At 40.9% G+C, this 15,648-nt stretch overlaps 1 protein-coding gene and 1 pseudogene across 3 annotated transcripts in view; one reads left to right on the forward strand and one right to left on the reverse strand.

The window, feature by feature from the left end:
- Nucleotides 1-15,648, reverse strand: part of PCYT1A (phosphate cytidylyltransferase 1A, choline) — a 45,696-nt gene that overhangs the window by 10,402 nt on the left and 19,646 nt on the right. For both annotated transcript variants that reach the window (XM_080919123.1, XM_080919124.1), the window contains exons 2-5: nucleotides 13,043-13,169; nucleotides 10,118-10,217; nucleotides 1,593-1,709; nucleotides 615-766 (exon numbers count right to left, since the gene is read on the reverse strand). In XM_080919123.1, coding sequence (XP_080775249.1) covers nucleotides 615-766; nucleotides 1,593-1,709; nucleotides 10,118-10,217; nucleotides 13,043-13,159 — 486 coding nt within the window. In that variant the 5' untranslated portion in view covers nucleotides 13,160-13,169. The remainder of the gene's footprint in view (nucleotides 1-614; nucleotides 767-1,592; nucleotides 1,710-10,117; nucleotides 10,218-13,042; nucleotides 13,170-15,648) is intronic.
- LOC308422895 (cullin-3-like) lies at nucleotides 13,910-15,644 on the forward strand (annotated as a pseudogene). Its single transcript has one exon. The product of its transcript is annotated as a cullin-3-like (transcript).

Here is a 15,648-nt window from a genome sequence, read left to right on the forward strand (position 1 = left end):
CATAACTTTTACATTTATTTAATATGTGAACACTAAATAAAATACATTTATTTAGTTTGTGCATACATGTGTGCATGTAAGTCAGAGGACAACTTGCAAGAGTCAGTTCTCACCTGGACCCAGCGTGTGGGCCCAGGGTTCAACTTTAGGTCATCAAGCCAGGCACCAAGTGCCTCTACCTGCTGAGCCACGTTTCTAACACAGAGAGATCAGCTCCATGTAGATGGCTAGGACTATGGCTATTCTAAGGAGATTGCCATGCCATGCAGGGAGAAAAGTATCATGTAGTTAGATGGCTCACGTAAGTCCTGTAACAGTATAACGTGGAGCACATCATTCAGTCTCTCTGCACCTTGTTCTCCATGTGTAAATGGAAACAGTAACTATCCCCACAGGACAGATGTGGGGAGCAACTACAGAATAATGACTACAAAGGTGCTTGCAAACCATCAGACCTCAGCAACAGCCACTGTTGTAATAATGCTGTCAGCATCTCTATATTAAACTTACACAAAAGGCATAAATAAAGCATGACAAATGGAAAACCATCCTTGTCCCCTAAACACTGAGAGAATGTTGGAACTAGAGATGAGTTCATGTGGCCAGTCTCTTACCCGGTGCTCTGCCAGGAACTCAGGCGTCAGAGTCCAGGGGGCGTTCCTCACCACCTCATCCACATAGCGGCAGTGCTGCACGGCGTCATAGCGCTCATTTTCATTCATCACAGTGAAGCCCTTGAAGTTGTGCGTTAGTTCATCACTGCAGACTGGGGTCACAGCATCACAAACTTGTAAGTCAAGGTCCCCGTCTCCTACTTTCTAGGCCTGTGTCAATGCCCACCCCACCCACATACAATATGAAGAAGAATCTGTATGTACTCCAGCCTGGGGAACAATGTTCTTCCCAGTCTGAGACTAGCTTTCAGTAACACCTTCAAAGGGGATAAGATATGGAACTCAGATCTTGACTTTGAAATGAACCTATATATTTCTATACCAGTGAAGTTTTAAAAAATGTTTTATGAAGTTGAAGAGATCTCTCAGCAGCTAAAAGCACTGGCTGCCCTTATAACTACCTCGAGCTTAATTTCCAGCACCCACATGGTGGCTCACAACTGCAGTCCCAGGGAATCTGATATCTTCTTCTAGTTTTCTTGGGCACCAGGCACACATGTGGTATAGAAACACACATGAAGACCAACCAACAACAACAACAACAAAAACTACCCATATACATGAAATAAAAATTGTAATGTAAGATTGAACTTGACCATATACCACTGGCTTGGCAGACTTTTCTTCTGTTGATTCAAACCGATGAGGCCAAGTTAAGCAGCAGTGTTTTTAAGTAGACACCTGGATCAGTGCTGCTCTCTAACTGTGTCTAACTGTAGAACCTCGGCTATGAACAGCGGGGTCATCTAGAACCTCTCAGTGAGCCTGCTGCTGAGCTGTCCCACACAGACTGAATTTAAAACAGACACACCATTCCTTTAAGAACAGAGACCAGGGTCAACGCACTCACATCACACAAACAGGAGAGAGATTATTCTTTTTCTGGATAACACTTAAAGTCAACGGATGGTTTCTTACCTCCCACAATTAGATATGTATTAGGGAAAAGGTTCTTTGCTTGCATCAGAGCCCGGGCATGACCAGAGTGAAATAAGTCAAATATTCCATCCGCATAAACTCTGACAGGCCGCTCACCTAAATACAAATGAAAGAACTCATTACGAAATTTCCTCACACATGACAAATTCAAACAGCACTGTTTGACTTTCATTCTAACAGAGCCTCTCTTGTTAGATGTTCTCTAGGGTGAGGCCTGGTGACACACACTTGTAACCCAGCCAGTTTGGAAGCAGAGGCAGGAAGATTGCCAAATTCTCAAGGTCATCTTGGACTACAGAGTTAAGTCAAGGCCAGTCTGGACAATTTTAAGACCCTGTTTCAAAATAAAAAGTAAAAAGAGAGTTTGGTATATAACCCTATTGAGATATACATACACATATGTATATATACATAGACATGTATATACACACACATCTAATATATGTATAAGTAGTAGAAGCCTTGAATAAGGCCCTAAGTTCAATGTATACTTCTGTAAAAATAAATACAAACGTAAGCCATTTTATTAATTGTTTTTTAGTCCAACAAACTGTACAGAAGATTACCTAAACCAAACACAAAAAGTCTCAAAGACTGAAGTATTATCCCCTTAATAAGGATGGCAATCTTTATCTCTGGTATCTGGAATTTAGATTGCAGTCCATATTTTTATACAGACTGAGTACTTTTCCCTTAATGCTACCTTAGAAGTGATATTAAATATATAGTCAATGAATATATATCCTAAACTTCAAAATCCTTGCCTTAAAAAAAAGACACTTTTAATATGTGTATGGAGGTGTGTATGTAAATGCAAGTACTTATCCCAGAGACATCCGGATGGCTGGAGCCAGACTTACAGGTGACTGTGAGCTGCCCACCATGGGTGCTGGTAACTGAACTGGGGTCTTTTAACCACTACACCATCTCCCCAGTTCCCAAACACTCCCCTGTAATTTATGACATTTCGGGTTTGTTTAAACAATATAAAACTCCACTCTGACTGCTAGCACTCTCACTGTCAGTTTGCCTTGATTACTAATAAGCAACACTTTGCTTTGAAAATAAATCCTAGCTAGGAATGGTGAAACATATATTTAATACCAGTGCTTGGAAGGCAGAGAAAGCAGGTCTCTGATTTCAAGTCATCCTGTTCTACATAGCAGCTTCCAGGCCAATCAGAGCGACTCAGTGAGACCCTATCTCAAAAACAAAAGAAAACAAAGACCCAAACAAAGGAAATATGCCTCACTGCTGTCTGAAAGTACTAAATGATCTGGAGGCTTTGGCTGGAGAAGAGGAAGGATGACTATAATCGGAGCAGATAACAGGGTGTCCGGAAGCACTTCTCTCTCCTAGAAGTAAGCCTGGTAAAACACTTCCCAGATACAGGAAGTACTTGAAAATAAAATATAAACGTTTAGAACTTTTCTTTTTTCCACTAATTAGAATAAAAAGAACTGTTTGTTATTTTTAGTGTAGTGGCCTACGAAGTGTATGAGACCAATTCCAAGGACAAATAAACACTGACATATGGTTCACTGTGTTTCAAATGAGAAACTCCAGAAGCCTAAGGATACTAAAAGAACCATTTCACATCGGCAGCAGAGGGCAGCAATAGGAACATGGCCACCTCTTGAGGAAAGAAGGGCCAGAGCCCTATTTGATGATATACTTCTTCTCCTTGTCCCAAAGGCTGTAAGCTTTACACAGTAGTATCTCAGCCAATGAGGTGTGTCCAGGACATGGTGACTGCCAATTAAGAGCTGTTGCCTGGTGGTAGTTGCACACGCCTTTAATCCCAGACTCAGAAGGCAGATGCAGGCCGACTTTGAGTTCAAGGTCAGCCTGGTCTAGAGTAAGCTCTGGGTCAGCCAAGGCTACTCAGAGGAAACCTGTGTCAAAAACCCCAAACTGAAAGAAATCAAAAAAGCCTCTTAAGGACTGTGGATCAGGGAAGAGGAAAATGGTTGTCAAGAGGTTTAGATTTTTAAAATAGCTTTATCCATAAGCATGTTTTTTTTTTCTTTAAAGATTTATTTGTTTTATGTATGTGAGTACACTGTCGCCATCTTCAGACACATCAGAAAAGGGCATTCATTGGATTCCATTACAGATGGTTGTGAGCCAACATGTGGTTGCTGGGAATTGAACTCAGGGCCTCTGGAAGAGCAGTCAGTGCTCTTAACTGCTGAGCCATCTCTCCAGCCCCCAACATGTAATGTTTAAACTGAGAACTCATACATTGCTGATATTCGGCAACCTCTACCACAAGACAAATGGCAAATGCTTTGAGCCAGCCATTATCACTCTAGGACACGTTCAGATATACTCGCACTGTGGCATTGTTTGCAATGCTTCATTGGAAAACTGAACTCATGACATGGTACAGGAGCCATAAGCTAAGTACTTAGATATCCACAAGAAGCCGATTGTCCTGGTTGCTGTTAAGAAATACATGAATGGCTAGGAGACAGGCTGAGAGGAAGACGTCTCAATCTGTTCTTTCAGTGCGGTAGATGCCACACCATGTTATACTACAGGAAAGACATTTTTACTGAATTTTTGGCTTTTATCTAGTATGTGTGTATGTGTATAAAAGAAAGAGAGACAGTGAGCAAGCATGGGTAAGCATGCTGTGGTGACACTTAAGAGCAGGGTACAACTTGCAGGAGTCACCATGTGGGTTCTGGGGATTGAATTCAGGCCTTCAGGCTTGGCAGCAAGCTCCTTTACCTATTGAGCCAATCTTGCTAGCCCAAAATTTTAGAATAAAGAAAAACAGACCAATATAATAAAAAATATAGGTGTGCTTCTTTCTTCCTATGAAAGTTTTTCTCTGTGTAGCTCTGGCTGTCCTGGAACTCACTCTGTAGACCAAACTGGCCTTGAACTAACAGAGATCACCCAGCCTCTGCCTCCCTAGTGCTGGGACTAAAGGGTTGTGTTGCTGTCACCTGCTGTGTTTTTCTTTTAATGCTCAGAATTAAACCCAGGGATTCCTGCACCCGCTTTACCACTGAGCCTTACCTTTGTCCTACTGAAGTGAAAGGACGTATATTGACTATTGTGCTATAATATAAAGCTTAGCTCAAGCTGTCAACCAGCTTCCTTCCTCTCTAAGCCTGGTTTATTTAGTCACAGAACAAAGTGAAATAAAACATGAGTTTAGAATCAGCTGGGCAGTGGAAATGCTTCTAATCCCAGAACTCTGGAAGCAAAGGCAGGAGGATCTCTTTAGGTTAAGGTTAGCCTGAGTTTACAAGAGTAAGTTCCAGCACAGCCCAGGCTACACAGAGGAAACCCTGTCTCGAAAACAAAACAAACTAACAAAAAAAGAAAGAAAAAACAAAACAAACAACAACAAAAGCAATCATGAATTGCTTTTTATCTAGATTATCTTTTTTTTTTTTAATCTGTGAATTATGAAGAAACTAACACTGGATTTTCTGAAGCAGGGCTTAAGGGGCTATGACAGCATTTTACTTGATCCTAAAAAGCAAAGACTAAGCAGTAAAAGCTATAAACATATTGTAGAATTGTCACAGCAAAACAAGGGGAGGTCTGGCTGTGGAATCACTGTCTAAGGAGTGGAAAAGCAGAATGTTACTGAAGAAGGCTATTTGTCAGCACAATACAACATGACTGAACCTTTTCCCAACCAACTTACAACTATACCTCTGCAGCACCCCTCCCAGAAGCCCTCCCAAGTGCCCCGTGACAGCAGTGTCCTGAGGCCTCACCTCCAGTCTCTGAGACACATGCTGGTATTTTAGTCAAATGGCCAGGAGGAGCCAACGTTGCATAGGTCTTGGGGAAAGCAAGCACCAATAAACCACACCCTGATGGGCAACTGTCTTAGCTTCTTAAGAGCAGCCTCTGGGTTATAAATAAGTTAGATGCAATTCTCTTGCTAAGTAAGCAGATGTCTTCCAAGCCAGGCCAAACCCAGTTTCGATTCACTGTCTACTGAGATATTCAGTTAAACATTAGTCACTAGACACTGAACATAAGGTCTGAGGAGTGCTCAGCCCATGCTCTTCCTCAGTGCCACACCCTCAGCCTACTACCACACGTATTTTCAGTTTTTTGAAATTACCAAAATGATATGTGGATAAACTAAAAACACTCTGGGTAACTGTGGATAGATCTAAGTGTGAATTCTGAATGTGTGTCATTATGCTTATATATAAAAAGTTCTTGACCCCAACAGGTTCTGTACTATGACTGTAGTGGCTATTCCTGGTTGTCAACTTGACTCTCTCTGGAATGAACTACAATCCAGAATTAGAAGGCTCACCAGTGATCCTGATTTTTGAGGCTGGAAGATACAAATTTCTGACCTGGGTCTTGGCATGGGTAGCTTGAGGCATAGTGATTATGAATCCCAGGAGATCTCTTGAGTTCAAGGTCATCTGGGACAAAGCAAGTCTCAGATCCAGGCTTGGTGGTACACACCTTTAATCTGGGCCACACCTTCTGCTGGAGACCTACATAAAGACACTGGAACAAGGATAATCCTCTCTCCTTCACCTGCCTGCCTTGTGGGACTAACCGTCTGCTGGATCCTTGGGCTTCCATTCACAGCTGCTGCTGACCATTGTTGGGGAGCTGGACTGCAAACCGTAAGTTACCAACAAATTCTCTTACTATATAGCCATAAGTTCTGTGACTCTAGAGAACCCTGACTAATACAGTGGCTAAATGTGAAATGTGAACTGTTGGCATTTTGAAATTTGACCTCCAGGCCAGTGAGATGGCTCAGTGGATAAAGGTTATTTGCTACAAAGCCTGCTAATAGTTCAGTTCCCAAGACATACAGTAGGAGAGAATTAACTTCTAAAAGTTGTCCGTGATCTTAACATGCATATTGTGGCGCGCACCCTATAGATGTACATACAAAATAAGTAGATAAATGTACATTTTTTAAAACTTTAAGAAGCTACATGGTGAAAACATGTTCTACTAAATGATAAATTAATTAAATTCACTTCATGAATCAGAAAGGTGGTACAACATGACTCATATCTAAAAAAGAAAACAGACTCAGGGACTAGTTTTTTGTTGTATTAGGAATTATAATAATTATACAGCCAACAATAATAAATACAGTCAACAGGTCATGTGATCCCCTAGCCTAAATGTCATTGTCTAGCCCCATTTCTGGTCATATTTTACTACTCATTACTAAAAACAAACAGATATAATTATGAAAACTACAGTGCACAACTTCAATAGCATCACTTAGGAGGCAGAGGCAGGTGGGGATGAGTTTGAGGCCAGCCTGGTCTACACTGGGACAGCCAGGGCAATAGGAGAGACACTGTTAGAAACAAACCACAATCACCTTTAACCCCAATGCAAGGGTAGAGGTCATGGGGCAGAGGCAAGCAGATCTTGTTCAAGGTCAGCCTGGTTAGGCCTACAGAGTTCCAGGCCAACCAGGAACAAGGATGAGAGGTAAGGGTCATAAACTAATTGATATGTGTGAGAATGTATTGTGGTTGTAATGACCTTTTTTTTCCATTTGACTTAATTATCATTTTTGAATATTCTCTGTGTTACATTTCAAATATTATCCCCTTTTCCCCATTCCCTTGCTTCCATGAAGATGCTCCTACTCCCTCAGTTTCCCCTTCACTGGACCAAAGGCCTCTCCTCCCATTTTTGCCTGACAATGCTATCCTCTGCTACATATGCAACTGGAGCCATGGGTCTCTACATGTATACTCATGGGTTGGTGCATTAGTCCATGGGAGTTGTGGGGGGTTTTGTTCTTCCCATGGGTTGCAACCCCTTTCAGCTCCTTCAGTCCTTTCTCTAGCTCCTTCATTGGGGTCCCCGAGCTCAGTCCAATGGTTAGCTGCAAGCATCCTCAAGTATGGGTCTATCAGTATGATCTCTTACTCTTTGTGCTTGCCTGGAGCTAAGTTCAGCACTATATTTTTAGGATAGAATACTTATCACAATAATCAGAACAGAAAAAAGATTAGGAAGAATTAGGATGGAAAATTAAAAATGAAGGATAGCTGCCTGTATGACCTAGCATTTACAACAAAAGCTTATGAGAGGTTTCATTTGTGTAGGTAGGTGGTCGATTTTGTTCCTTTTATTTGTTTTGTGTTTTACAAGTGTGTCTTTGGGGTTGTTTGTTTGGCTGGTTTGTTTGTTTTTAAGGCAGGATTTCATTATTTAGACCTAGCTCTCCTAATTCACTCTGTAGACCAGGCTGTACTTGAGGTCAGATCTGCCTACCTTTACTTCCACCTCCTGAGTGCTGGGATTAAAGGTGTGCACCACCACACCCAGCTGCGTTGGTATGTCTTGTACATGCATTGCCCACAGAGGCCAGAAAGGTAGTCAAGTCCTGGATTGGAGTTAATGGGTGTAAAAATTTGTATCTGCTTGGGATAGAAACCAGGGAGTGGCACTATTAGGTGTGGCCTCATAAGAGTAGGTGTGTCACTGTGGGTTTCCTAGCTGCCTAAAAGCCAATCTTCCACTAGCAGCCTTCAGATAATTATGTAAAACTCTTAGCTCTGCCAACATCACACCTGCCTAGATACTGCCCTGCTCCCACCTTGAACCTGTAAGTTCACCCAATTAAATGTCCTTATAAGACTTGCCTTGGTCATGGTGTCTTCACAGCAGCAGTAAAACCCTAACTAAAACAATGAGTGACTCCTTTATTTTTCTGCCAGGGTGGGTGGATTTTTGAGACAGTGTCTCAACTTCAATTTGGCCTCAAATTTGTTTGCTATGTGGTACCCAAAGATGATCTAAAGTGATCTTTCTACTTCTACCTCCCAGCTGAGATTACAGGTGTGCTTCCATTTATGGTGATTTCCAAAATCAACTGTCTACAAGCCTGGTGACAGGAATTTGATCTTCAGAACCTATGATATAAATTAATACTATAAATTTAAAAAATAAACTTTCAAAATAATAAAAAGTCTTTTTTTTTTAAACATATAATTAAGACTAGAGTAGTGGCCCATGCCTTTAATGCTGGCACTCTGGAGGCAGAGGCAAACGGATCCAAGGCTAGTCTAATGTATAGATCAAGTTCCAGTTCAAGTGTTACAGAATATTTGAATTGTTTCTAGTTAGGATATGGCTGAGCCCTTAGCACACACTTTTTCTTTCTTTTTAAAGCTTTTAAAATTTATTTGCTGCGTATCCACATACACCTGCATACCAGAGGATCTCATTACAGATGGTTGTGAGCTACCACGTAGTTGCTGGGAATTGAACTCAGGACCTCTGGAAAGGCAGACAGTGCTCTTAACCCCTGAACCATCTCTCCAGCCCCCAGAATACACTTTTAATCTCTCTGGAATACAGACAAGCCCTTAGTACTTTAAATCCCAAACAATGAAGACAAAGTTAGTTTGTAGGATGAAACACTTAGTTTAACAGTGATGTCTAACTGAATGGCAGACAAGTGATGATGCAAAGACTTGACAGAATAGGATCTGCCCAACTCTCAGAGGAAAGGGAAGCTACTTAGGAGAAAGATGGATAGTACAGGAAGAGAGTGAAGTACAGGAAGAAGGTATGTTTTGGAGAGCAGCGCAGTAGAGCTGAGGAGATTAGAACATGAGACAAACTCAGAGCTGAGAGAAAACCAGATTGAATAACCCAGTTGGGAGAGGAGTTTGAGCCAGAACAGCTGAGTCGAACCAGCCAGAAGCTAAGAAGAAGCTAAGAAGGGGTTAGCTTATTCAGCAAGTCTCAGAGGCTGAAAACATTCTAGGCCTAGATTAGATTGCATGGAGGCTAGAAACTTCAAGGACTGGCCTAGGTTAGCAGACAGCAGCAAGCCTCCTAGACAATTGCCAAGTATACAAAACAAAACAAAACAAACAAAAAAAAAAAAGCAAAAACAAAAAACCAAAAAGCTGCCTTAAAGAAGTCAAAAAGGCCGGGTACATAAATGAAATAAATAAATGAAAAAGCATAAATCATTACTAAAGACAAATTAAGTGGTGAGTCTCTCCCAACTTGCAATATTTGTCTATCAGCCATCAATATTATAGTTGACTGACACCATGAAAAAACTCTGGAAAAAGTTCCGAGACTAGGAAAAGTATGTGTCAGTATATTAATTATTTGAATATTTGTAAAAACAGACACAATCATAGGGCAAGAAATGCAGCTGTATATAGAATACTTGCCTAGGTTTGATTTCTCTGCACCACACACACACACACACACACACACACACACACACACACACAAAGGAACCTGCTGGCAAGAATTTTGTCTTTTCTGCCACCATGGGGGTCAAACCCAGGTTCTTGAATATGCTAGGCAGGCATCCTACCAATGAGCAACATTCTCAGCCATCGGGGTAATAGTGTTATAGTTTGGGTTTTGCTTTTCTGTTACATGATCACTATGCTAACAACCCAGGAAACAAATGTAAAACAAGGAAAACAATTTACAGCTTTCAATGAGGCAGACTAACATGCTAAACACTAGCAAATAAAACAGTTACTTACAAGGAGTTCCCCTGCAGGCTTCTTCCATAGTCACCCTGACATAGGGCTTACTAAAGTCAACTTCAATTTCATCAGAAAAAGGAGCTGGCTGCCGTAAACCCTGAACAAGAACGTAACAGAAAATGAAATTCAATGGTATTCAATGAAGTACAAGGTAACATAGTTTTAAAGAACAGTTAGTTACTCAACCAAGAGACTAAAACTTTGTAACACTGAGAAGGAAAGAGCCTTTGGTCCAGTGAAGTAGAGAAGGCAAAGGCACTGAGGTGGAGAGGGTGGTTGGGAGAGGGAGCACCTTCATGGAAGCAAGGGGACGAGGGAATGAGAGTGGAGTGGGAAGAGGATAACATTTGAAGTGTAAGAATATCCAATAAAAAGAAAATATTAAATTGAATTAAGGGAGCTTATTGTTGGGGCATACCTTGGGGCATATTGTTCCCATCAATAAAACCCTAACTAAAGCAGGAAGGCAAGCAGCTCCTTGGTAGAACCCTGGCTGCTTAATGCCTTCTGTGATTATGCTGACACGCTGCTAGAAAGCATCCATTTAAAGAGAAAACAAGTGTCAGAGAAGTTATAAGAACCATATGTGTTAAGAAGCAAAGCTGAAACCAGAAGTGAGTGTGCTTGTCTCTGTACATGGCTTCAATTGGGAGGTTTTGTTTAATTTATCCCTAAATTTTTATTTCTGTCGGATACTATATATAACAATGGAACTTTTAAAGAAAGCACTTTGGTTGTTTCTTATTAGTAATACAAAGATGCAACTGATTGTGTTTGTGGGACTACAACGGACTTCTGTATATTTCATTAGTTCTGTAACTGCATAACTCATCTACTAGGTTTGTTTTGTGTGAGAAAGGGTACCTGGACCTCCTAAGAGCTGAAGTTACAGGTGTGTCCCATGCCTGGGTTCACCTATGAGTTCTAGTGGGTGTCATGTTTTCCTGATGCCTTAGGATTCTCCACACATGAAATACTGTCATCTGTGAATAAGTACAATTTGGTAAGTCTGGATGGTTTATTCCTTTTTAGCACAGCATATTGCCATTAGACATGAGGAGATAAATATCCTTGCCTCAGTCCTAGTCTTGTAGCAGGGGAATCATGAATCTTCCACCATTACATATGATGTGAGTTGTAGGTTTTTTGCCTGTTTTAAAAACTAGGCTGAAGCAGCAGTTCTCAGCCTGTAGGTCTTGACCCCTTTGGGGAATGCATATGAGACATTGTACATATCAGATATTTACATTATGAGTCATAACAGTAGCAAAACTAGTTATCAAGTAGCAGTGAAATAATTGTGGTTGCGGGTCAGTCATCACAGCATGCAGAACTGTATTAAAGGGCTGCAGTATTCTCAGTTCAAAGATTGAGAAACACTGTTCTAGTGTCTACTGCATGATATATACTGTATTATATAGATATAATATATGCTATTATAACTATGTGATATAACACTGTTCAACTTAAACATCAACAGGTAAGTGCAGAAATAAATGTAGTTACGATACATGATGAAGTGTCATAAGCATGACTGATCTGAGATACAGGGCTTCTGCGGAACGGTAGATGCTCTAACATTGGTTACAGGGTGGTGACTGGAAACAATAAGCTTGCTGGCCAGTGAGATACCTACATGATATCAATTGTTCAATGTGGCTGTCCCAAGAAAAGAACAGTTTAGTTTGCTTTTTTGCTACAGAGCTCAAAAGGAGCTCAAAGTACAGGTCTACAGTGACACAGTGGCAGACCCAATTCCCTCTAGGGTCAGTCAGTGTGCTGGGTGGGGGGTCTGGGCTACTGGCCAAAGCTAAACAGCTGGCATATACCCAAGAGCTGAGATAGCAAGTCACTGGATCCATGTAAACACTGTATAGGAATCCATGAAGAAGAGTAACTAAAGTCATGAAATCCTCTGGTTCTAAGGACCAAGGAATTTCAGTCTTTTCAACACTCCTTTTCTAAACAGACTGAAAGCCTCTGCTCTGCTCCCTAGTAGAGACTGCAGGTCTGTGGTTATTAGCTGTCCTATTCCAGCTGAATTGAGCCACTATCTCTTTAGTCTGAATTCTCTGAGGAACTTTCAGAAATTCACAATGCACTACTTTTTTTTTTGTTTTTGGACACAGTATCCTACTTGTAGTGTTTGCTAGCCTCCGCACTAGATGTAAACCAGGCTGGTCTTGACTTAGGAGACCTACCTGCCTGCCTGCTGAGTTCAGGAGTACTGGTGTGCTGGGAATGGACACTGCTTTGTTGGCTATTAGGCCATCTTCTGAGTCTTCTAGGACATGCAGAATCATACTTCCTAAAATGATCACATTTTATTCTATGGAACCTGTGAAAATGTTACCTTACATGGCATAAGGGGTTTTATAAATATGACTAGATTCAGGCTATGAGGACAAGAAAATTATTCTGGATAAATATGGATATGGAAAATACATCATGAAAGTTTTTGTGAGAGAATCCAGAGACTCGCACATCAGAGACAATGATGCCGCACAATGAGCAGCCTCTGGAAGGCACTCCCCGCACTCCTACCTCTGCCAACACCCATTTCAGACCTCTACTCTAGAGCATACATAGTTCACTTAAGTCCAAGGATCTCCAAGTGTCTTTTGATGTGTTTTTAGGGGAAGCTTTAAGAAGGTGCCAAGCTGAGACAAGATAAGATTGTGATGGTGTCCCTCATCTGAGCTTACAGTAGTCTAGGAAGTATGTCAATGTCCCAGAGAACAACTGCACATCCTCAATTTTCTCAACCATTTTTTCTCCATCCTCATGTACAGCTCCTACAACTGAGTTGTAGTTCATGTGGTAACGGCCTTCTCACTCTTAGTGAGAAGTTCTTCCCATTACTTAAGAACACTAATGTCAGTGTTCTCTCTCTACCTCCACCAGTCACAGCTCTTCACTTACAACTGCACAGCACTGCATTTTGGAAGGAATTCCATCTTCCTCTGTTGCTCCATTAGGACCAGGTGCCTCTTTTCTCCTTTTCCTTGAATTGACTTTAGCTGAACTCTGTGCATCCATCTTCTTTTAACTGCTCAAAAAAAGGGGGAGGTGAAAAATGTCTAAACCAGAATTAATTACAAAGCATAAATTTCACCAAGATGAGCCAATGGTAAAAACAAGAATTCATAGAACGCCACTGTACGACAATGGCCACAGTTAACCTCCTTACCTTGAAACTTCTCCCCACACTGTAGCCTACACACGGCCTGTTTTATATCTTGGCTGTATGCAGGGGGCTGTAATAACTTGGCTGAGAAAGATACCAGTTCAAATTGACTTAGCTAAAATGTTTGTGACCAGAAGTGTAGACTTCAAAGTCTTTTGGGTTTAGAAACATTTATCCTTAGACTATTGATTACAAATTGCTAACCTGAAAACCTGAAATATAAAACACTGAAATCTGAATTATTTTTAGCACACTGAGGATATTCCACCTACCCATACTGTGTGTGTGTGTGTGTATGTATTGGGAGGTTGAGACAGGGTCTCAATGTGTACCACTGACCTAAAACTCAACAGGGTGACCTCAAACTTGCAATGCCTTTCCTGCCGCTACGTTCCAAAATGCTGCACTTAGAGGAATGCCCACTCCCACTCTATGACAGCAACACAGAGAAGCCGTCTTTGGAAAAATGCTCTTGCCTCAGTCTTCTAGTGCTGGGATTACAGCTGAGAGTCACCATGCGGTTTCTTCTTTCAGGTTCACTGCCTCAAACCAGCTCAGAATTTCCAGCTAATAAAACACACCAACTTATCTCCCAGAGGATCATGGATGAAAAAGAGCATGTAAACAGCAATTGGGACCTTCTGAAACATGCAATTCAAAAAATCCAGTGTAAGAATAGCAGTGGTCTTAGTTTTGAGGAGCTCTATAGAAATGCATATACAATGGTTTTGCATAAATATGGAGAAAAGCTCTACACTGGACTAAGAGAAGTTGTTACTGAACATCTTATAAATAAGGTGCGAGAAGATGTACTAAATTCATTGAATAACAACTTTCTTCAAACACTAAATCAAGCTTGGAATGATCATCAAACAGCCATGATGATGATTAGAGACATACTAATGTTTTTGGACCGTGTATATGTACTACAGAAAAATGTAGAAAATGTCTACAATTTGGGATTAATAATATTTCGAGATGAAATTGTAAATTATGGGCATATTAGGGATCATCTTCAGCAAACTTTATTGGATATGATTGCCAGAGAGCGGAAAGGAGAAGTTGTAGACAGAGGAGCAATAAGAAATGTTTGCCAGATGTTAATGATTGTAGGTCTTGAAGGGAGATCAGTCTATGAGGAAAATTTTGAGGCTCCATTTTTGGAAGTGTCTGCCCAATGTTTTCAGATGGAAAGCCTGAAACTTTTAGCAGAAAACAGTGCTTCAGCATATATAAAGAAAGTAAAAGCCAGGATTAATAAGGAAACAGAGCTGGTGATGCACTGCCTTGACAAATCCACAGAAGAGCCTATTGTGAAGGTGGCGGAGACGGAATTCATTTCCAAGCACATAAAGACTATTATAGAAATGGAAAATTCTGGGCTAGTACATATGCTGAGAAATGGAAAGACAGAAATCCTTGCTTGTATGTACAAGTTTAGTCATGTGCCAAATGGTTGGAAGACAATGTGTAATTGTATGAGTTCTTATTTGAGGGAACAAGGAAAAGCCCTTGTTTCTGAGGAAGAAGGGAAGAATCCTGTTGACTATATCCAGAGCTTATTGGATCTGAAGAGTAGGTTTGATCGATTCCTTCAAGAATCCTTCAATAATGACCGACTCTTTAAAAAGACTATTGATGGGGACTTCGAGTATTTTTTAAACCTCAACCCAGGTTTCCTGAATACCTCTCATTATTTTATTGATGATAAGCTGAAAAGGGAGTCAAAAGGCTATCAGAACAAGAAGTAGAAACAATATTGGATAAAGCAATGGTCCTTTTTAGGTTTATGCAAGAAAAAGATGTATTTGAACGTTATTATAAACAACACCTGGCAAGAAGACTGCTCACAACTAAAAGTGTTTCTGATGACTCTGAAAAAAATATGATTTTCTAAATTAAAGACTGAGTGTGGATGTCAATTCACATCGAAACTGGAAGGAATGTTTAGGGATATGAGCATCTCAGACACAACTATGGATGAGTTCAGGCAACATCTACAGGCAACAGGCATATCTTTAGGTGGTGTTGATCTCACAGTCCGGGTTCTCACAACGGGATGTTGGCCTACCCAGTCAGCCACACCAAAGTGCAACATCCCACCAGCAGCAAGACATGCTTTTGAGGTATTTAGAAAATTCTATTTAGCCAAACACAGTGGTCGGCGGCTCACACTCCAGCATCACATGGGTTCTGTAGATCTCAATGCCACCTTTTATGGTCCAGTTAAAAAGGAGGATGGATCTGAGGTTGGTGTTGGAGGTGCACAAGTAACTGGTTTCTAATACAAAGAAGCACATACTGCAAGTCTCCACTTTTCCAGATGGACCATATTAATTGC

The sequence above is a fragment of the Micromys minutus genome (genome assembly GCF_963924665.1).
Source record: "Micromys minutus genome assembly, chromosome: 7".
NCBI classification, from domain to species: Eukaryota; Metazoa; Chordata; class Mammalia; order Rodentia; family Muridae; genus Micromys; species Micromys minutus.